The sequence below is a fragment of the Zalophus californianus genome, chromosome 3 (genome assembly GCF_009762305.2).
Source record: "Zalophus californianus isolate mZalCal1 chromosome 3, mZalCal1.pri.v2, whole genome shotgun sequence".
NCBI lineage: Eukaryota > Metazoa > Chordata > Mammalia > Carnivora > Otariidae > Zalophus > Zalophus californianus.
Window position 1 is genome coordinate 152034111 of NC_045597.1, and position 22539 is coordinate 152056649.

The 22539-nt window shown below is 45.2% G+C and overlaps 1 protein-coding gene across 3 annotated transcripts in view; it reads right to left on the minus strand.

The window, feature by feature from the left end:
- STAT1 (signal transducer and activator of transcription 1) overlaps window positions 1-22539 on the minus strand; it is a 47585-nt gene that overhangs the window by 8530 nt on the left and 16516 nt on the right. For 2 of the 3 annotated variants that reach the window (XM_027588927.2, XM_027588928.2), the window contains 14 exons: window positions 20929-20988; window positions 18804-18833; window positions 18620-18713; window positions 17450-17491; window positions 15877-15960; window positions 15359-15457; window positions 14157-14292; window positions 12692-12741; window positions 11881-11975; window positions 10973-11118; window positions 9311-9496; window positions 8296-8371; window positions 7276-7378; window positions 2386-3542 (listed from right to left, as the gene is read on the minus strand). In XM_027588927.2, the coding sequence (XP_027444728.1) occupies window positions 3528-3542; window positions 7276-7378; window positions 8296-8371; window positions 9311-9496; window positions 10973-11118; window positions 11881-11975; window positions 12692-12741; window positions 14157-14292; window positions 15359-15457; window positions 15877-15960; window positions 17450-17491; window positions 18620-18713; window positions 18804-18833; window positions 20929-20988 (1216 nt within the window). In that variant the 3' untranslated portion in view covers window positions 2386-3527. Of the gene's footprint in view, window positions 1-2385; window positions 3543-7275; window positions 7379-8295; window positions 8372-9310; window positions 9497-10972; window positions 11119-11880; window positions 11976-12691; window positions 12742-14156; window positions 14293-15358; window positions 15458-15876; window positions 15961-17449; window positions 17492-18619; window positions 18714-18803; window positions 18834-20928; window positions 20989-22539 lie in introns of those variants that run through there. The other variant, XR_003519048.2, reaches the window with a different exon arrangement.

Below are 22539 nucleotides of genomic sequence, written 5' to 3' on the forward strand. Positions count from 1 at the left end.
ACGTGTACAAAAAACACACCAACACTAGGGCATTAGTGTGATGGCACTAAGAAACACAGAATTTACATAGTATAAGAATACAGTACCTTTTATTAGCTTCCTGTCAAAGGTACCATTGAGGAACCTCTACCTTTGTATGCCCTATATAAATTTAATACGTTTAAAACTGCTTAAGTGTGGTACTTTTTTCAATTGGCCAAGCAAGAGGTTTAATTTCTCAGTATAGCATACGCATATAACCTGAAGTTAGTTTACCAAAACTTGGAAGCTGAGGGTGATTGTCAGTATCTTTTAAGGGCTATATAAACTCATCTTAGTAGGTTCTAAAAACCATATTATCTTTAGCCTTCCTAAAACTGTTTTAAATGCCATTTCCTTGAAATTGTGCATAATTTTATATAGCAATTTAAGTTATCTGTAGCTTTTGGCTATGTTTCACAAAATCTTATGTTTTCATAAGTAAGGCAATTAGAACACATGATCCAGTATCTCAAAACATCTTAGGCTCCAGAAGAGCAGGGATCTTTGTTTTTGTTTACCAATGTTTCCCAAACATCTAGAATAGTGCCTGGCTCATGGCAGGTGCTCAATATATATTTGATGAACTAGTATAGTGAATGAGTTTTAACTAACCAAAAGAAGCCACTCAAGGAAATACCCCTTGCTTTGGGAACAGCATCCCGGTTCAAACAGTAGGTACCACAGTTTTCAAAACAATTTCTAGGTTTTTTTTCTTGTTTTCCCTGGGATAGTCAGAAGTGAAAGGAGTGCTTTGTTTATTGAGGCTTAATATTCCATTTTAGCTTACAGGCAGTAAATAGCTTTCGGTCATTTAATGCTGAATAAATCGCTCAATCATTTATTGCCATCTCAGAAATCTCCTTCCTTAATAAGGAGAAATTCTTCTCAGGTGGTACATAACAGCTCTATGCTTATCAAACCCTCTACAAACACCACACCAGAAGTACTCTTAAAACTCACAAACATCCGTAAGCCAGGATCTACATGGTGACTCATGATAATGATTATACATGAACATAATAAACTTATGGCTAGGGAGGGCCTTACCTACTGGAGAAATACAGTTCTCCATGTTTATTATAAAGAAACTTTATGTTTCCTAGATGTAAATACCGCAGATACAGAGATGAGAGAGGTCCTATTTGTTAGGATGCCAGCATTCAAGCCTACACCACTATTCCCTGACAACCCTTCAAACAATAGTTAAGTCTAGCCTGCCATATTTATGTCTAAGTGGTGATTATGTCTTTCATTACACTATGTTTCTTCCAGCACACAGTGCCTTTTACTTTGAGAAGGCCACGGCTTTCTAGCTTACAACACCTTTGGAGAAAAATGGCCCCTTTTGACGTGGGCACAGTGACTCCTCGGGAAGAGCTCCTCTAATCTTGGGATGTGGGTCTGAGATGTGGCTTTGGAGACAAGTCAGAGTCCCACTTGCCATGTATTTCTAAGTTAGAAACTTCTATTAGCAGTACCAAAATACATTTCAAACTAACTGCCAAATTATTTGGGCATTTGGAGGCAGCTGCGGTCAGCAAGACCAAAGCACTTTGTTTGCTTTTCATGGCACTCCAGCTCATTCCAATACTGCTTCCTGCCTGTCTTCCACTGACTGACCCATCGGCCACAGCAGTTCAGACTGCAAGCGGGTTAAGAAAGGGCAGTGCTCAGGAACGTGGTGTTATCAGCCTTAATCAAAAATAAGGACTCACATGTTTGTATGTCTAAGCATAAGTAAGAAAAACATGAGAAAAAACATCAAACCTACACATAATGCCAGTAACTTTTAAAATCTTTACGCCAAAGTTGTTTGTAAGAGACTAACGTTAGAGTTTCAGTACTTCTCAAAAGTAACCAAAATCTCTTGTCTGGCATGATAAAACGAAACCACGCCAGGTTGTTCTCAAAGGGCCAAAACACACCAGCAGTTAAATGCCGACAATTAGAAACACTATTTTTTTTAATGTTCTCTTCTTTGTTCCTTCCTCATTTCAACTTAAAAAGTCAATGCAAAGCCAGTCAGGTTCATGTGTTCTTACATAAAAACTGAGAGGAGGAGAGCACCACGGGCAGATTATATTTAATGCAATACGTAGAGTTTAAATTTTAGAATAGACTTTGAGAAAAGTTTATCCCCACCCAAAAAACATGGCATTTACGTACTAATAGAACCATGGTGGCAACGGTGGGGAAATGAAGGCGCAGCTACAGAGACAGCAGTCTGCGAACGTTCTGTGGAAGGACCCTGCTGAACCCGCCCCGCTAAGCCACGTGGGTGGTGTCAGTGCTAGTGAAGGAAGACGGTAACAGAATACGCTTCACGAAACACCAGAAAGCAGTCTAGAAAAAGCACAGGAGAGCTAATGGAACCATTTGCAAATGTATTTGTCCGAAACACACATTTATCAGTGAAAAACATGCAATTCTCAATGCAGTTACACAGGACGAGTTTTCAAATTGTTTGATTCTCATATGATCTCTGGTTAATTACTTGTCAGTCACTATTTTTTCTTCTCAATTTGAAAATTTTATGACTAAGACTACCAGCTAATAACAATAAAGACACATTAACCCATTTAAGAAACATGAATTAAATTTCTAGATTTGGCCTACATCTACAGTTAACTACAACTTTTTGAAGAGTAACAGGATTTTTGTCTTGAGAGAGTTGGTTCCCTTGACAGAGATGTGAAGATAATTTCATTTACTAGTGACCAGGATGAAGGCGGAATATATTCAGCTTTGGATACTAAGGTTTAAACAGACAAAAACTACTCAAGAGTCTGGAAAACGTATTTCCTTCCACTAATATTAGCCAGTATCACAAAGCCATAACAAACAGAAAAGCTAATTCTCCCAAGGGAGAGAATTTGCTTTTAGCTTTAAATGGCCAGTGTGGAAAACGTAGTAAAATAAAGAACACAACTTTTACCCCCTGCCCAGATACAGGATGGCTACCTTTGATAAACAGCTGATGTAACTCTGCGTTACTTAGCTTTGAACGATTTCACAGGTAAACCAATGGAAAGCCTCCAGCCATACTTAAAGCAGAGGGAACAAATAAGAATTCTCCAGAATAGAAATCTGTCAATCCTACATCAAGAAGTTCCCTAAATAACTGTGTGATCTATCCAACAGCCTGTAACAGTTGGGCACTGACTTTGTGCACAGCATTTTAAGTGCTGCTCAACTCCTCACCCTTCCCCGAGGATTCTCATTTTAGCCCTGATGTTTTCAGTGTATCTGGATATTGTTCATTTGTAAAACCCACTCTATGGAGAGGGCCTTTCAATTTTACCTTTCATAAGATGCATGAAGCCCTTCAGAGTAACAGACGTTTCTGAATTAGGGAAAAATCCACTTGCTATCAACAGGTTGCAGCAAATTTGTTCGTCTTTGTTTCATTTCCCTAGAAACACAGGATGTGAAGGAACAGAGTAGCAGGAGGGAATCACAGATGGGAAGGAAAAATGTCGCCAAAGAAGATGAGAAAAATTCATGCTCTATACTGCATTCATCTGTAAAAAGATAAAATGTGGTTAAGTTTATTACACAGCTCTTGTGAAATGCAGATCCACATCTCTAACTCGGCCTGTTGGTTCTACAATGGGGTTAGCAAGAAGACACTTCCACAGCAAATAACCACCATGGAATTAGAGAGCCTTCAGCATGTGCTGTTTATCCTTTTTCCCAGAGTAATCGAGACCTTTTATGTCATCTAAGCTGATGGATTATTCCTCTGTAGCCTGCCGGCTTCATTCTGCCAATTCATCCAGGCCGCACAAAGCTTTTTGCTGTTATGCAAGTCTGGGGGCAGAGCAACGTGGCAAATCTGCTCCCACAAAACAAGGACGAGGCAGTGCTGAGCTGTGCGCCAGACGGAGGACGGGATGGGGGAGGAGATGATGAATGTTCCTTAAAGTCCACGCAGTAGGAATGATAAATGAATGTCTTTCAGGTACAGACTAGAGACATAGAATTACGAGGAAGCCCTTCCCCTCCCCCCGTAGTGCCTCCTGCCCAGCTGCCCGGAGCAGGGCACCTTGGGGGCAGTAAATTGAGCGTCCAAACAATCCCAGCCTGCCACCAACTTCCTAGCTCATGTCCCTGCTGGGCTCTCCCCTCGGGCCAGGTGCTCTACAGCAGTGTCTAGAGCCAGGTTTGATTGTTGTGACTCGGTTTGGGCGTGGGTGTGCTGGTGGCAACCTAGTGGGCAGAGGCCAGGGGTGCTGCTAAATAATCTACAGTGCGGAGAACAGCCCTCTGAAACAGAAAATTACTTGCGTCCTGGAATACCAATAAAAACACAGGACTAGACTGCAAGCCTCTTGGGAACTGCCCTTTAAGATTTTGGGGAATTCCTTTAATACCTACTTAGGAAGCCACAGAGTGACCAAAACAGGAGAGTCGGAATTTGTAAGAATTTATAGTTGTTTCTCTAATGAGTCCATTATTTTTAATCCTAAGTGCTCAGTGGTGGGTAGGACACAGTGGGCTCTTACGTAAGAACATTATTTTGGATTAAAAGCACAATGAAGGTTTTGCCCCTATGTTTCAGTGTGTGGCTGAAATGTATAGTTAAGGGAGTGGGCTTTTGGAGAGAGGAAAAGAGAGAGAGGCAGGGAGAAGGAGAGGAAGCCGAGATCCAAATCCTGTCACCGTCTCTCACTGGCGTGTGTGACTGTGGTTTATCACCCAACCCCTTGAAATCTCAAGGTCTTTGTCCTTCCAAAGCAGAAGAATGTACTGGAAGGATTAAATGAGATACCATGTACAATGCCTAGTATAGCAGATGGAAACAGAGGATGGTTAATAAATGTTCCTGTTGTTATCATCAGCTTTGCCCAAAAGCCGGCAGGAGAGTAGACTGGTTCTCACGTAGTCCGAGGAAGAAGTTTATTGTACAGGAAATCCAGACTAAACAAACACTCAAGTCATCCTGCAGAAAACACTGGTGCTCTGTCTCTCTTGGACAGTTTCCTCAGGGGCCTACGGTCCTCCTGTTCCTGACCCTAATCCAGAGCTGCAAGCTGCAGACGTGGCTGAAATAGCCAGCTCTGAGAGAGGTTGCTCTGTTTCAGAGTGTATGCTCTCCTGCCAGATGCAGATGCTGACTGGAAATCATGGCCAAGGTTAAGGACAGATCATCTGAGACAAAGTAGAGTCCACCCAATTTGGGGACTAATTCAACTTCTATTTTGTCCAGCCAGTGCCTTGTCCAGATTATCACCTCCCCTAGCTCTTTCAGTCTCCTAAAGGTTTAACCTGGAGAGGGGGGTGGGGTGTGTGTGTGTGTGTGTGTCAAACAGACTTCTTCTGCCCTACACATGACATGAATGAAGTCATCTGGAATAGAATGGCTATGGGGGGGGGGTGTCCATTTCCTGGCCTTTATTTAGAGAATTTAAATCGCTCTCCCAGTATCATCCCAAGAACACAAAGAAAGTAAGTCACACCATCTGCACAGATGGAGACAACTAATCCATCTCATTTTCTTAAGGCCGAGGGGAATAATGGTGATGACAGAGGTGGAACTCTGACTTCTGAATCCCAAACACGGGCTTCTCATCCAAAGGCCATGCCGCCTTTGTCCTAATAAACTGGGGTGAGACCTAGTGAGTCCCGTGCGTATAGTTTCTGTGCGGTGGATGTTTTGAATGAGATGAAGCTCTGCTTTTTCTGGGAGGCATTTCAGAACAGTGGACAGTATGCACGCTGGAGACTCACCGGGTGGGTTCAAATACTCATTCCACCATTTACTAGCTGTTTGATCTTAGTCAAGTTATACAATTTGGGATTGGGGGGGGTGCTCCTTTTCCACACTGTAAAACAGAGTAACACTAACAGCTAACTCAGAAGGGGGTTGTAAAAGACTGATGAAGTCACTATGGTGGAGTGCCCGGTACACAGTAAATCTCACCTATTAATGGTGCTGCTGTGATGATAATGCAACTTGCTAAAGCACAGCCATTTTGTGGTTCCATTAACAGATCTTACACTCTTGGAACAGGGCTTTATATTTGTTCCATTTTTGAGTCAGGCTTAGAAAGCACTTTATAGCAGACTCGGGGGCCACATTGCACCAGAGGATGCATCCTTGCCCATAGAAAAGGTTCATTTTACACTTGCCAACAGGAACAGAAGTGACTTTTCATTCTCAACCATCAGGAATGTGTAAGAAATTACAGTCTCTAAAGAGTTGAGCCTGGGCTTCTTCAGGAGAGAAAAAGGACCAAGAAAGAAATTACATACCAGAAACTTGACTCTCAAAGGTGTTACTGATGTCATGTGCACACACGGCTACAGGACCCCGGGTGTCTGAAGGATGGTACCCTCTCTCCACCTCTCCTTTCCCTTCCCTGCCCTCCTGCCTCGCCCCTGAGCAAATGGTCTGTGCCAGGCACCAGTTACAAGAAACTGATGAAGAAAGGATGGTAATAACTCAGGGAGGACTTTTTTTTAAAGGAGTAAACACATTTTAACAAATAGACTGGAATAGCTTCACGTGGAAAAGAGCTTAAAATTAAACAGTGTCAGCAAAATTCCAGCCAACCAAAAAAAGTCTTTAAGAGGAAGGATTTCGGCCCGACAGGCAAACAATACCATTTGATTTACTGAAAAACATTTTCCCAGAGGGAGTAGATTCTCTCTTTTGTGGACAACCCTGTTCCTATTCTGGTCATGACACTCATAACTCTTTCACTCCTAGAACCTTCTACTCTTGGCAAGTGCCCGACCACCCCAGGTGCGAGCAGCCCAAATCAGTCCTCAAATACGAAGCAGGTGGAACTGTACCACTGTTGCTGCTGAAGCCTCCATAAGGGTTGTTAACTGCCGAGCATCAGTCCTCTCTCTTCCTAAAAATAACACTCCTGCACCCAGACACAGTGCTGAAATAACAGGTCGAAGGAAAACATTTTCTTATCAGGGAAACGGTAGTTCCTTAATATATGAAATTTCTGCAAGGACAACTTCAAAGGGCAGAGGTGGAATTTTTCAGTATTTGAAATGTCATTTAGTTTCTGGAAGGTGCAGAGTGCCAGGAATAAAGCATCCTGGTGATGACGGAGCTTGTTTAAGCACAGCAGGCTCCGACTTATCAGGGCTGATCTAAAACGCCCTCGCCGGCTCTGCCAGAGGCACCTTCCGGGACCCTGCAGCTGGGCTGAGCGGCTGCTGGGCAGCCCCCCATCCCCGCCCCAGAGCGCACCTGCTCGGTGAGCACCAACGCCAGCCCCACGGGGTACTCACCATACTGTCGAACTCGACAGAACCCACTATCCGCGACACCTCGTCAAACTCGTCAGGAGACATGGGGAGAAGGTTGTCTGTGGTCTGAAGTCGAGAGGGGTGGCTAAAATGGGGAGAAAGGAAAAGGCAATGTTAGCACTGAGACTGTGAAACCGGTGGTGCCAACTTCGACGTTTCATCTTTGGCCTGTGACGGAAGGATCACTTGAGATCTTTATTTCGGCTCAGTGCACCCGCTTGCGCAGTACATTTGGAAAAGTACGGATAGCGGGAGGCTCCTGTCCCCAGCCCGGCCCCTTGGGAAACGTCCAGGACTCTAGAGATGTGAGTGAGAGGTAGCCAGGCCTGGGACCTGCGCCGCTCCTGCCTGGTTAAAGGTGCGGGCGGGCGCGGGCAGCGCGTCACCCTGAGGGGCCGGCGCCTCAGGGCTCAGGCTGGCCCAAGAAGCTCCAGAGACAAGTCTGGGGAGTCCCTCGTCCCTACCTTGAGGTTTGTATGCAGATAAAGCTGCTCCAGAGTGTTTTTACATGAAGGCTACATCCATTCACCCCAAGACAGTGCTGCAGGCCAAATAACTGACAATGATTTTTCCAAATTTTTGTCTACCTTTTATAAAATGAAACAACAAAATAAAAGCAAGCGGAAAAAAAATGTATCTCAATCATCACTTTGGCCTTTTCCTCGATTGAAAATAACTACTTTCCCACTCTGATCCATTTTTGTTCATTTTATTTATACTTTTTCAAAGTATCAGTTTGGGGGGGACTTAAATACAACCTTGGGTGGTGGTGGTGGTGGTGTTTGGGGTTTTTGTTTTTGTTTGTTTTGTATAAAGGCAGTAAAATTCTGATAGGCAGTGACACCAGGATCTCTAGTTAGGATCTTTCCAACAAGTCCGACTGTGGTGGCAGCAGCAGCGACTACAGTGAGAAAGCAAAGGACAAGCATCTTCAACAGGCCCCAGCCAGGAGCGGGGCTGGCCTGTGGGTTTTAAACATGGCTCTCTTCTGTGTTCACTTACACTTCAGACACAGAAATCAACTCAGTCTTGATGTATCCAGTTCCTTTTGGGCCATCGAGTTCCATTGGTTCTGGGGCTAGAAGCAAACACATCGGGTACAACTTTCGGTTAGCAGACCTTACCCAAGAACCAACGATCAACGTTCTCTTTCATCAAAATTTTACTGTCTGCCCTGACAGTCGGGTGGGTCCTGGAGCTTTAAGCTTTAAGTGACTTCCCTGCCTGGGTCACCTCACATTCCAGTGGGAATGCAGAAAGAACTCAGAGGGAAGGGCGAAGAGCTCAGGACAGAAGTCAAGCTGTGAGCTCTCTCCTTCCCAGGCTTAAAATCCTACAGAAGCCAGAACACAAAATGTGCCAGGTGTATCTGGGTTAGTGGGCCTAGCCTGGCTGGTACGACATACACATCTTCTTCCCAAAGCAACTGCATGAATATTGAGATTTCTGGTTCTGGAAAATAATTAACTTTGTTGGCATGTTCCAAACCAGAGCAGCCGAATCTCAAATGGAATTTGGCAAAGACGGAGAAGTGCTCTTAACGACAATCACTAGAAATAATATCATCTCACAAATTCATCAGATCACCCTGAATGAACCATTTTGCTTCTCCTGGGCCTTCGATCTCTCAATTTTAACAGGAACAGGCTGGTATAAATCAGGTGGCCAAAATATTGGAAAAAATAATGTAATAAATACACAAGACGAGAAACGGACTTTTTTTGACACTCCTAAAATAAGAAATTCTTTGTTCATTTCTTACTGTCTGTATCAGGCCAAATAGCATGTTATATTTCAACTATACTTTGGGTTTTACCATCTTTGGAAAGCCTGCTTACAGCAATTCAAAAGCAAGTGGCGGGTGAAGGACACAGCAAGGGTGAAGCTTGTGCCGGCTAGGCCGGTGTGCGTGACTAAACCGGGCTCCAGCAAACCTCTGGACGGTGATGAAACGGGAACCTCAGCACACCCGTGCTATTACTCATCAGGGTGCTGGTCATTCACTTTCCCCACCTACCTTCCTTTGGCCTGGAGTAATACTTCCCGAAGGCATGGTCTTTATCAATATTCGGATACAGATACTTCAGGGGATTCTCTGGAATATTTTCAGCAGCCATGACTTTGTAATTGCGAATAATATCAGGGAAAGTAACTGCAGAAAGTTCTTTTTTCGTGTAAGGTTCAACGGCATGGAAGTAAGGTTCTAAAAAAGAAGAAGATCTAAGTGAGTCCCATGGACTATCCCAAAACAACAGAGGAGAGAAACAGAACATTGCAAGACTTTATGGATTTGAGTGACCCCCGGTAAGAACTAATCACAATATAGGATTTATAACACAGCATGCTGCTTCATTTCTAAATAAATCATAATCCTTTCTGAGAAACAGGAGAAATAAAGGCAACGCAACAACACTGCACTTGTCGTTATTTGCTGAGATTGGTAAACCTGGCAAGAAGAGGTTTATTAAACATCTTCAGTAGCCTGCATCTTTAATGATGTCCCCACCCAAAGAAATACTAACTGGATCATCTTGGCTCAAGTCACAGATTAAGTTAATAAAAAACAAGCTCATTTTCTGGTTGCTTTTCTTTTAGGATTGAAGAATGTAATTTTTTTATTAAAATAAATGACAATACACGGAAAAAATTGGTAAGCAAACACAAAAGGATCCGATTTGCTACTTTTTCTTCTAATCCTTAATGCGATAAACCCGTTTATTTACTCGTGGTCCTATTCCCAGACTTCATTTGAACCCTGCATCCTGACTGATCCCGAAGCTCAGTTTTGGCCGCACACACTCCAGAGGCTGCTGTTGGGCACCCTGGGAACCCTGCCCTACAACTGCGGACTCTGCGGGGCGTCCCAGAGCTCTGCAGCCCGTGCTGCCCCGCCTAAGCTTTGGGGTTGCCAAGGCTCTCCTCAGCTCTGCCTCCTGCTTGGCTAGCTCCATCTCTCAGCTCGGCAAAGGCACCCCCCTGCGAGAGGATGAAAGGCTGTTTCTAACATCTTCTGCCCACCCTGGGCCCTGATCCCAGGCTTCCTGCATTTTCATTAGGAGAGAAAAAATAAACAGAAGAAAAATCGGCCCTGTTTTTTGCATCTTTGCCCCCCGAAAGCAGGAAAGTCGCCGGATTCCTTCAGCCCCTCAAAGAGCGCAAACTAGAAGCAACTGCGAAAAGAAACGTTGTCTGTCCTTTTCTCATCTCTGCTGTTCAGCCTCCTCCCCAGAAACCTGCTTCAGGGTGCGGAGGTGCTCCGAGGCTTTCCGCCACAACTTCATTAGGCGAAACAGAAACCCAAGCGAGAACCGAGGTTGCGGGCGGGGTGGGGGCGAGGGCGGCGCCCGGTGCGCAGGACCCCTCTCGGGGAGCTGGTCCGCCCGCCCGCCCCCACGTGGGGTTCCCCGCAATGCGGCTGCACGCACAGGCCTCCCCCAAACTGCCTGTCAGCCTCCCTCACATCCTCCCCCTGCAGATGACAAACCTGACAGAAATTGAAGAATGTGGCCTTGTCTTTTTAAGAACACCGTCATGCCTACCGTGCGCTCCAGGCCGTGACTCACACACCTCTCCCTGGCAATGTATTCAATGCTCTCTGCGAGGCTCGGCGGCGGCCAAGCTTTAGGTTGCCCGCGCCCCGGCTGCCCCAAGCGCTCGGCCGCGAGGGAGAAGGGCTTACCGCCTCCGTTCTGGGACCGCTCCACCCACGTGAACGTGATGGCCCCTTCCCGGCAGCTCTCGCTGAAGCGCAGCAGGAACGTCCCGGGCTGCTGGTCCTTGAGCAGCGCGCGCTCCCGCTCCTTGCTGATAAAGCCCACGATACACCTGCGGGCGGAAAGCGATCCAAGAGGCACTCTGAGCTTCAGCCATGTTTTCACGTTAGCTTACAGACCAAGTCGATTACCGAAACTTGACAAAGGAACACAGGATAAAAATGTATAGACCCTTCTGGGTGCTTTAACATCTATTTAATTGACAGTTCAGGTAGCATTTCGCTTATACACGTGTCTGCTTAAGTGCAAACCAATCATTAACACAGGGCCAATAGGATGCTATAGATGATCAGTAAATACTTGCTGGATTAAATGAGCCTTTTATGTTTATTTGATGGCCTTTTTTTCCCACTTGATTTTTAAAGGCCATGAAAATGTCTCAGACAATATATTTTCATGTTCTAGCACCTCTGACAAGTGAAAGCCTTTGCTGAAATATCAACTGACCCTGGGAATAATTCAGATAAAAACAATTTACTGAGTTACAAAGGTTTTTCTTCTTTCCTAGCTGCAATACAGCAAGTCAGCGCTTAAGAAATTTTTGTTGAAGGAGTGAATGTATGAATGGCGCTCAAAAAATCTTAAGTGTTGAATATACACATACTATGAGAGTGTAAGTTTAATCTTATGAGGTTCCACTGTCATGAAGCCCCAACCGGACCAGCCAGAAAGCCTGGAAGCATCCGTTTCTGTGAGAGGCACACAAGTCTTGTCAAATGAGGAGGTCTGTCCAGGTCAGGCGGGTCTCAGCCTTGCAGTAAGGGGGTGTGTCCTAAAATTATGTTTCAAAAATAAATCTATCAATGATCCTTACCCATCATTCCAGAGAGAGAGCAGGTGTTTTTTAATGAGTTCAAGGATGCTTTCAATCCACAGCCAGAAAGGAAAATTTTTATCATTTATGTTTTCCTGCAAGTGTATAAATGCACACATTAGGAACAAAGAAATTCAAAATAGTGACTTACCATGCCTCTTCCCACCGTCAGATTTTAATTTGCAAAACCTGCCCAGCTGCCAAAACTAACCTCGTCTGTCCCCTACAGAGCCGCCCCTCCCCTTATGGGCATGCAGATACCACGCTCTCTCTTTCCTGGGCCAGGCTCTGCTTCCTTCTCTAAACTGTAGTGAACCAGCCAGGGAATGACCTCCAGGGTGAATCACAGAACAAAACCTGCCCTCCTACTAGTAAAATCCAGTAGCGTGAGCTTGTCAGCACTGTCTGGTGACCCCAGCGGGGTCTGATTATTCCCTCCAACTGGTCCCTCTGCTTGAGCAGGCTTGGGGAAACTCATCAGGGCCCTTGGGCCATCCAGGTTACCACAGAGCACACAATTCTCATGGACGGGGCAAAAATGCTGCCAGGCAAGGGACCAGTGTGGGTAAATGGAAGACTCATTTCAGATAGAACGAATGTTATCACACACGCAGGCGCTTCCTGTCAGACTCACACTTGGAGACTGACCTTCTGCACTGAAGGAAAGTAAACAACCTGCCCTAGGGTTTCCACGGGCCAGGGACAAACATGCCAAAATAAGCACAAAGATAAGTAACTACCACAGCAAAAAATATGAAAACCTCGACAGAGAGCGAGAACTCGGAGCGTAGAAAACCCAGACAGTACTCACTTTACAGAATCTTGTCCACGGAATGAGACCATCGGGGCCAGCATTAGGACCTAACCAAATAAAAACAAGCTTTTTCAGGAAACGGAAATTGACTCTGAAGCTTTGGTTAGACTGATGGCTCTTGTATTTCCTCTCAAAGAGCCAACACCCAAAAGAGGAAGACTGCATGTACATGGTTGATATTCTCAGACACATTGATACTAATTGTGCTTTCTGGAGAAGCCTTCATCTGGTCCCTGTCTATGCAGGATCATCTCCAGTTGCCTCTTCCTCCTTCCTCAGCAGGCTCCTCTCCCACTGGTCCTTCAGAGCTTTCTCAAGCTTCAAACTAAGACCAAGATCACCCCTAGGTGATCTATTTCACTGACCCTTGACTTTTCAAGCTTATTTGGGCATTTTCCTCAGCCCTCCTCCAAACAGGACATGGGCTCAGGGAGGCTGATGCAGATCAAAAGCCAAGTGAGAGAAATGAGAGAGGGGAAGGAAGCCTAGGGGTTATCAGCTACACAAATTGAAGCAGCCCAGGCCGTACAAGGCGGTGAGCCCGTCATCTCTCTTTGGAGAGAACCACAAATAAGCCATTATAGGCAGAAAAGATATCTGTCTTAATTCTCACCAAGTAAGGAAATGGAATGAGGTGATTTCTTACATCTTATTAAATGGCATAAGACCCCTACTGTGACAGCTAAGTGGACACGAGAAGGCATATTGAGAGCTACTTGGTTAGGAAGAGTCTACTGGTGTTTGCAATATACACAATTCTTTGTATAGAAAGCAAATTCGGGAAAAAAAAGTTGCCTGTGGATTTTCAAAGAAATAGTTCAGATACTACCATTCATTGAAGATTTGACCTTGAGGCTAGTAGGTCTTTGACTTCCTTATGTGGAAGACTAATAAATCTATGACATTAGCTACTGAACGGGAATTCTCTATCATGGCCTGGACCCTGCCAAAACCAGTCAAAACTGCTGGCCAAGGCTGTCATCCTGCTGTGGGCAGGGTCTCCACGTGCTTGGACCACTGAGGCAAGAGCCTTGGGTGTATGCCATGCGGCGGGTGGCCCCAGGACCTTACTTATTCTCCCCTGGGGACACTTACTGGGGAATTACTTTCTTCTCCCCAAGGTTAATAAGACTTCATCTTTCTCATCAGGGAAGCTCTTTTAGCCACAACTAACATATTTTACATAATTCAAAAATATTTCCCTTAGGAAACCTGCTCAGTAATGTTAACATGAGATAATTGGGAAATGATTCATTTAAGTTTTTTATCAGGTCTATACCTACTTCCGAGGTTGAGCTATAATTCTCACTTAGCTGTAACAAGCTGCAGCTGGAAAAGCCAAGCGATTTTTTTTTTTCTTAACACTCTTCTACCTTGATCAAAATAGAGAGCAAAGAGGGGAAAGGAACAAGTCGAGCTATTTTTATGAGTTTCAATTTTCATATACGGAAAAAGTTCCCACCGAGTAGTTTCTCTCCCAGCATGCTGAGCTGGTCCACGTTGAGACCTCTTTTGGTGACAGAAGAAAACTGCCAGCTGAGCACTTCCGAGAGCTGGGACCATCGTGCACATGGTGGTTTCAGGAAGAAGGACAGGTTCTAGAGAAAAAAATACCCGGAAGCTCAGGCTGTCAGTCCCAAGCAAGGCACTCAACTCTGAATCTGTCCCAGAGTTCGGTTCTAGTTTCTGTGACACACACAAGTTTTCACAGAAGAGAAACACAGTTGATTCTCGTTATGTGCAAGTTCACATTCGTGAATTCAACCTACTCATGCAAAGTCACTTTAACCCCCAAATGGCTCCTCGTGGCACTTCTGGAGTCATTTGTGGATGCCATGAATAGAGCGGTGAAGACTGGAGTCGCCCGACATGGATGCTTCCAGGAGAGTCAAACGAAGCAACTGCCTTCTTGTTTCAGCTCTCGTACCACAAGCAAGTGTCCTTTTCAAGGTCTATTTAGTGCCACATTTTTTGCCTTTCTGTGGGTTTTTTTTTTTTAAAAATTTCATTTTTAAAAAATGGTTGCAAGGATAGCGCTGAAGGGCTGTCTGGTGTTGCTAAGTGCAAAATGGCCACGGGGCGCCTTACAGAGCAAATACCTGTACTCAGATGCGCTTAGTTCAGGCATGAGCTACAGTGCTGTTGGCCATGAGCTCAATGTTAATACATCAACAGATATATTAGATACGGTGTCTTTATAAACAGAAGCACACATAAACAAGGCCACATATCGATAGGTCCAGTAGCAATCGTTCGGCATTTGCTAATTCAGTGTTCACAGTGACCTTCAAGAATGTAAGTGCATAACGAGAATCAGCTGTAATTAATCAACAGTGAGTACCCACACTTAAGAATGGAGTGTGCTTGTTGAGCAAATAGATACACTTTTTTAAAAGAAAAGCAATAAATGAACTCTTCCACAGTAAAAGTTATAGGAAGTCTATGGCCTGAGCTTATTCACACAGAAGGAAAATCATAATTCTCACTTCTAATACATACATATGCTTCCCTTTTCCAGAATTACTAAAGATCCTTAACAAAGCCACTCGAGTTATGTCACTTTTCTCTGAACATCTGGCCCTAGGGGGCTCTGTGAGATGCACAGAAGCCGGACGATGGGGTCTCTGGTTAGCACCTATGCAAAAGCAGATGTGTTTTCCATACCCGGGGCTCTGTCACCAGCATGTTGTACCACAGGATGGAGGCCCAACCACTCGGGAGCTGGCTGACGTTGGAGATCACCACAACAGGCAGAGAGGTCGTCTAAAAGATGACAAAGACCTTAATATCATCAGAATCACATAAATATCACCTGTAGACCACTGTGTAGCATCAAAACTAAGCAAGGGATGGTTTGTAAATTTGAACGTATTTTATATTTGAACACTAAAAATGTAAAACTAAGTTCTTTTGTCCGTAGCTTATTTTTGTTATATCATTCAGTTAAAAAATAAGTCTCCCTGCTTCATATAACAAATTAACATAGGACATCTCAACTAAAACATTTAGTCTGGAGCATTTAAAGCTGAATTGGGTTCTCTAGCTTCCCGAACCATTCAATTAACGTCAAGATAGTATTAGCTGAAAAAGACCATTCTTTTTAGCAATTAAGTAAATATGTCTAAAACAAAAACTGAGAAATAAAAATAAAATTTTCCATGTCTGAACCATGTAAATCTCACCTCGAGGTCAATGACCAAACCAGGCTGGCACAACTGGGTCTCAAAACTAAGGGAGTGAAGCTCTTCAGTAACGATAAGAGGGCCCTTAAAAGAGAAAAGGGAAAAAAAAGAAAGGAATACAGTGATTCATTCACACATCCTGCAACTTTCCGGGGCCTCATAGGCACTGCAACAGGCTTCAGAAAGCCTGACCCCCAACCAAGTGCAATTCAGAAAAAAAATTCCCGTTTTCAATAATGTATCCCAGGTTTAATTACTGTATCTCCGTGTTCTCTCAAGGATTAGATTTCTGAAAGCCTGGCCAGGGTTATAAATTGACAGAAAGAAATGTCAGTAGGGAAACAGCAGCTTCTAATGGGTTTCTTGGTGATGTGAGGCTTTGCGGCTCTCAGCCACTCTGCCTGCTGCCCCGCGGCCCCGCTCCAACCCCAGGCAGACGGGCGGACAGCGCACGCGTTCCAGGAGGGATGAGTTACTGAAAGGACTGATCTGCATAAGCCTGGCAGGTCAGCAAGTCCCTGGTTTAGGGAGAAATGTAATAGTTTTCTAAGTGCCTTCATACACATCATCTCATGGGAGCCTCCCAGCAACTTAGAACCGTAGAGGTGAGGCCACTCTCTCTCCTCCCAGCAGAGGAAACTGAGCGCCCGGGGAGGTCACGGTGAGCGTAAAGGTCAAAACCAGGGCTAGGCAGTGTGTGCCTGTCCACTCTTCCTCACGACCTCTGCTGGGTGTGGTTGCAAGGGCCGCCTGCTACGTGGGCACAAGGGCTGAAATCGTTCCAAACCAAAGCAACGCCAGACATTCTGTCCTCTGTCCATAGTTCCCTTTTTAATGCATTACAAACATCACTCCTGGGCGCCTGGGTGGCTCAGTTGGTTAAGCGACTGCCTTCGGCTCAGGTCATGATCCTGGAGTCCCGGGATCGAGTCCCACATCGGGCTCCCTGCTCAGCAGGGAGTCTGCTTCTCCCTCTGACCCTCCCCCCTCTCATGCTCTCTATCTCTCATTCTCTCTCTCGAATAAATAAATAAAATCTTTAAAAAAAAAAAAAAAAAAAAAAAAAAAAAAAAAAAAAACAAACATCACTCCTTCTCAAGGATCTGGCTGTAAAAAGGAAAGTGACGGAAAGACGCTGCCACTGGGTAGGGAACGCAGGGGTGAGAAAACCCTCTTGCCACACTTCATTTTCAGCATGGCAGGCCCCGATCCGGCCTCTGGTTCCAGCTCACACAGTAACTCCCATGTACCTTCAGCTACATCCTACAAACTTCCCGTGATCCACTTTGTTCGCCTGTGAAATGTGAGTAGCACATGGGCCCATTATACCTACTCCACTGTGGCTTCAGGGAGGGGCCAGTGACTTCGAGTGCAAAATCATCTGACAAGCACAGAGCATGAAAGCCGTGGGGTTTACTGTTAGCACAGACACACCATGTCCAAAGCTCATCCTTGTCCCTGCCGTGTCTGAACCCCTCTTCGAGGTGCCCCCAGCCTTCAGGAGCACTGAGCCAACCTACCTGGACACACACACCTGCTGATTAGAGACTATTCAAAACAGAGAAGGACTCACCTCATTAGTTCTGGTGCCAGCATTTTTCTGTTCCTTCAGTTGCTATAGAACAAGAAACCACCTTAGTAAACAGCATGATAATGCTCACAGTTGCTACTTTCATCTATAAATCAAACTGAAGTCAGGGTTTAGAAAGAATAAGGATGTGAAATGATTTTCAGAGTGCAAAACAAGACACGAAATGACCCCTGTGTGGGCTCATGAGCCTAATAAGCGCCCTCTTCCAGCAGCCTGACACCATGCGGACAGCAGGCGAACATGGAAGGGTCCCAGGGATTCACATCCTGCTCCCTCCCCCACTCCCACCCCATGCAAGTTTTTCTGAATGATCCCCCTTAAGCTTCATTAGCTGTTTCAGGCTCCCCAGGCTCAGGGCACAGCTAAGCTTGCCCTCAAAAGGACTTCAATCCCTGAAGTTTTAAGGAAGCATTCTGGAGCCCTGAGAGCAGCTCTGGGTACCATCAGACTCCCACGTCTGGACTGAGGCTCTCATATAAGGTCTAGCTTCACTAACTATGAATTTGCTGGCTTACAGAACTGTTGCCAGTGAACCTCCCTGCAGGTTCCAGCCCAGGGAGCACACAAGGGTTAGTGGCAACACATCAGAACAACCTCACAGAGGCGGGTAAAAGGCACCACCCTTGCTGGATTTCTACGGCCTGGAGGAATGGGCCTACTCCTCTGGAGACAAAGCGGTAGGGGCAGTGGTCGTGGGCAAGACCACCAGAAAGGAAAATGTGAATGGGCCAAGGAGAGACTCCTGGGACCTGCCACAACTGGAGTGGGGAGAAGGAATGGTCAGGATGTGGGGGCAACTATCAATTCTGAGGGAACTATGGGAGGCCAGAGTGAGTGATCACTGAGGTCGCAGAGGTACCAAGAACAGGTCACTGAGGTGCTCACTGGTTTATGGAATATTTTGCCAAGATTGCTACGCTCTTAAAAAGTATCTCTGGAGAAGAGACTGGCAGAAAACAGCAACAGAACAGGCCTGGGATAGGGGGGAGGAACAAAGATTCCTCAAGAGCTAGTGAAGTCAGCAGCACACTCGAGAAAGCCTTCCCCAGGGGGTGCCATCCACATCACACAGCGAACCGGGTGCCATGTGTTGAAAATGAAGTCCTACTAAGCCACACACAACCCAAAAAGGGGGAAAACTGGTCTCCTTACCAGGTGTCGGAATTCTGCGGCCAGACTTCCATTGGTGGACTCCTCCATGTTCATCACTTTCGTATGTGTGCCCAAAATGTTGAACTTTCTAAATCTAGACAATACAGAGCAGAAATACTTAAAAGGCTAGGAACTTTTTAAACAAACAAAGACAGTAAAATATAGTACAAAGTGTTTGACATACCCTTTTACTGTATTTCTCTCATTCACATCTCTGAAAAAGAAATATACATATGTAAAATCATATATGTGTATTTAAATTTTGAAACGAGCTTTAACAAAAATACAAAAGTATATGTATAAGTAAAAAATCAATACAAAATCTACACCTGTGGGTTTTCTGTCCTTTCATTACCCCCCCACCCCCCCCCCCCCCCCCAGCCCCCCAGCCCAGGGTCGACCAACACGCGCTCTGCCAAGAATTACTGAGTGACCTTGGGCAAATAAGCCATCGGCCCTCACATTTCTCACTTGTACAGTGTGGTGCTACCAGCGCCAGCCTTACAGGATGCTGTGAGTGGTACGCTGTTCACGGTGAGAGAGCACAGAGCACACCCTCCATCAGTGTGAGTGCGCTGTGCTTCTGGCTGTTTCTTGAGTGGTCACCTGCCCTGTGTCAGGCACTGAGCTAAGCACGGGGCAGCGGAGAGCCGTCTCTGCTGTGAGACTAGGGAACTTCCAATGGGCCAGCTAAAGCCTTTTTTTTATTCTCTATTATCTTTAATGCTTTTAGGAAGGTACCAGAAGAGTCAATTATTTGGGGAAACTGTCAAGTTTAAGCTTTAAATCTGAGGTTAAATCTTCAGCAACCTGGCCTCTTAACATCAACGCAGTGATGACTCTGTCATGTTCTGGGCTCACATGCATCTGTCAGGCAGAGGCACAGCCTGGAAATGATCAGCACACTCACAGTTACGTGGGTCAACTAGAAGTTCAACATTTCTGTGAGTGACAGTCACCATCAGCTATGTGAGTGACCAATGTTCCCCGGTTCCGGGGGCGGCGGGGGAGGAGGGGGACAAGAAAGAACTTAAAGTAAAGGGAACAGCGTGACACAAAGCTACCTTGCCAGAGCTGAGAAGAAAACCCAGAGCTGGAACAGAGAGAAAAGACAAGAGAACTCTAAGAAACCAAAAGAGAAGACAGACAGAGCACGGCCTAACGGCCATAAAATCTCTACCACTCTTCCCTTCAAAAGATACGAGTGTATTTCCCTGTCCCTTGAACCTCAGGTGACTCTGACTGGGTTCTGCCAACAGAACGGATGGGAGGGATGCTGTACGAGCTCCAAGCCTTGCCCCAGCAGGCCTTGCACCCTGCTATTCGTACCCACCTGCAATGCCATCACCATGCGAAAAAGCCCAGGCTAGCCCCCGAGAGCCCCACGGAGAAGGGCTCAGTTATCCCAGCCAGGACCTCAGACATGTGGCAAGCCCATGCTGGACCACCCAGCAACAACCAAGCTGACCCAGACCAGAAAGACCACCTACAGCTCACAGAGTAAGAGAAATCATAAGCTTTTGGGTTTTAAACCCCTAAGTTTTGGGGTGATTTGTTAACCAGCAAAAGCTGATACACAGAGACACCATAGCTGATGGCAGGAAAGACAAAGGTGCAGGGAAGGATACTGTTACAGAGCGGATAGACAAAGCACCAGAGGAAAATGACTTGGATTATCGTAAATGGTTCTGAAACTTGCTAAACCAGTATGTCACACACAAAAGCATTAAAAAATATCAAAGGTGGGGGCGGGGAGAGGAGCCAGTGGCTAGGTCAGGGCTAGTCCAGGTCTAGGGTCTCAGGGCAAAATGCAGTAGGATGGCTCCACTTAGACCCCCGTGAGAGATCCTGGCCATTCCTGGGTTCCTACTGTCCAGAAGAGACAGGGGTGGATCCAGCAGACTCCACACAGTCCCTGTAAAATGCTGTCAACTGCATTCCAGAAACAACCCCACAATGGCTGCAGAATCACGGTCTTCAGCCTTGTGTTTGACCAAGGGCCCCTTCTCCTCTGGGGCTGCCCTAGGAGGAAGGAGGGCCAGTAGGCCAGGCCCGGTTGCTTCGAGACTTGATCATTACAAGCTCGTAAGCATAAAACACACTCATGCTTTCGTTCGTTTATAGTCTAAAAAAGCACCAGCATGTTGCTATCAGCTCTAGGGGAAGCTCCCAGGGTCCAGAATGGGAACTATCAATTTAACCCTCTTGGGATCACTTATAAATAACCCCGGTGCATCAGTCCTTGTTTGGTTAACAAAACCAGCATTTCAATAGTGTATGTATCTTAGATAATATTAAAGATATCTTACTTATCAAATAAGACTTTGACTTTCAAATTATAATTCAGCTCTTGCAATTTCACCAGCAGTCTGGAAAGAAAAATAAAAGTCATTATTACTTTAAAAACTATCTATTATAAGTCAATCAGACAAAGACAAGTATCACATGATCTCACTGATATGAGGAATTCTTAATCTCAGGAAACAAACTGAGGGATCCTGGAGTGGTGGGGGGTGGGAGGGATGGGGTGGCTGGGTGATGGACCTTGGAGAGGGTATGTGCTATGGAGAGTGCTGTGAAGTGTGCAAGACTGTTGAATCACAAACCTGTACCTCTGAAACAAATAATATATTATATGTTAAAAAAAAAAAAAAGATAGTAGGAAGGGAAAAATGAAGGGGGGAAATTGGAGGGGGAGACGAACCATGAGAGATGATGGACTCTGAGAAACAAACTGAGGGTTCTAGAGGGGAAGGGGTGGGGGGATGGGTTAGCCTGGTGATGGGTATTAAGGAGGGCACGTATTGAATGGAGCACTGGGTGTTATATGCAAACAATGAATCACGGAACTCTACATCAAAAACTAATGATGTAATGTATGGTGATTAACATAATAAAATTTAAAAAAATAAAATGAAGCCAATCCTAAAAAAAAATTATCTATTACAGTTTATTTATTATGCCAATTCCCTGTTGGTGAACATTTCAATAACCTCCGCTCCCTCCAGTTATGACAAACAATGGAATCGACATCCACGTATGTTTACTTGGATTTCTTTTAAGTGTATTTGCAGAATAAATTCCTAACTGAGGAATTGCTGGGGCAATACTGTCACACTAAATTCTGATAGAAAGCAGCAGCTTTTCCATTCCTACCAAATGTGAGTGAAGGTACCTGCTTCCCTATACAGCCTTACCAACACTGGGTTTTATCAAAATTTCTACTTTGGGACAGTTATATGGGCAAAAAATAGCAAATGTATATTTTTTACTAAAACTTTTATCTAATGTTTGTTCCATTGGGAAAAACTAAGAACTCTGACCCATAATCAGGAAAAAGAGGTTAACATCTATAGTCATTCCAGGGTGGTATGGAAAGATGGAAGGAAGGAATGCTGGGCTAAGACGTGTGTGTGTCTTCCCTGATGAGCGGGAGACCTTGGGCAGGAGCCCCTCGCTGGTCTGCTCTGCTTAATGGGGCAGGTGGCTGGGACTGGGCTTCTCATGCCCCTTCTAGCTGTGAGTTCCCGGTCCCTGCGGGTGCGTGGGTGTGGTGCTGTAACACCAGCAGCCAGGGGGCCTCAACCGGGACCCAACTCAGCAGCACCCCAGGAGAAAAGACTAAGGCCAACTCTGAAGGCAAGTCCAGGCGCTCATCAGTAGAAGAACAGCTAAAGAAATTTGCCATTCAATAAAGCACAGCCCTATGTTCTCACATGGAAACACTTCTGCAACTTATGATCAAGGAGAAAAACAGGCCAGAACCCTAGGTTTTAAAAATAAAATCCCGTACATGACATTATGTATGTGTGAATGTGTATTTATCTATGTATGAAAATATATGTATATATATACACACACAACTTTATTTATTTCTGTATTTGTGGAGACATGGACAGAATTCTGCGAAGGAGGACTGA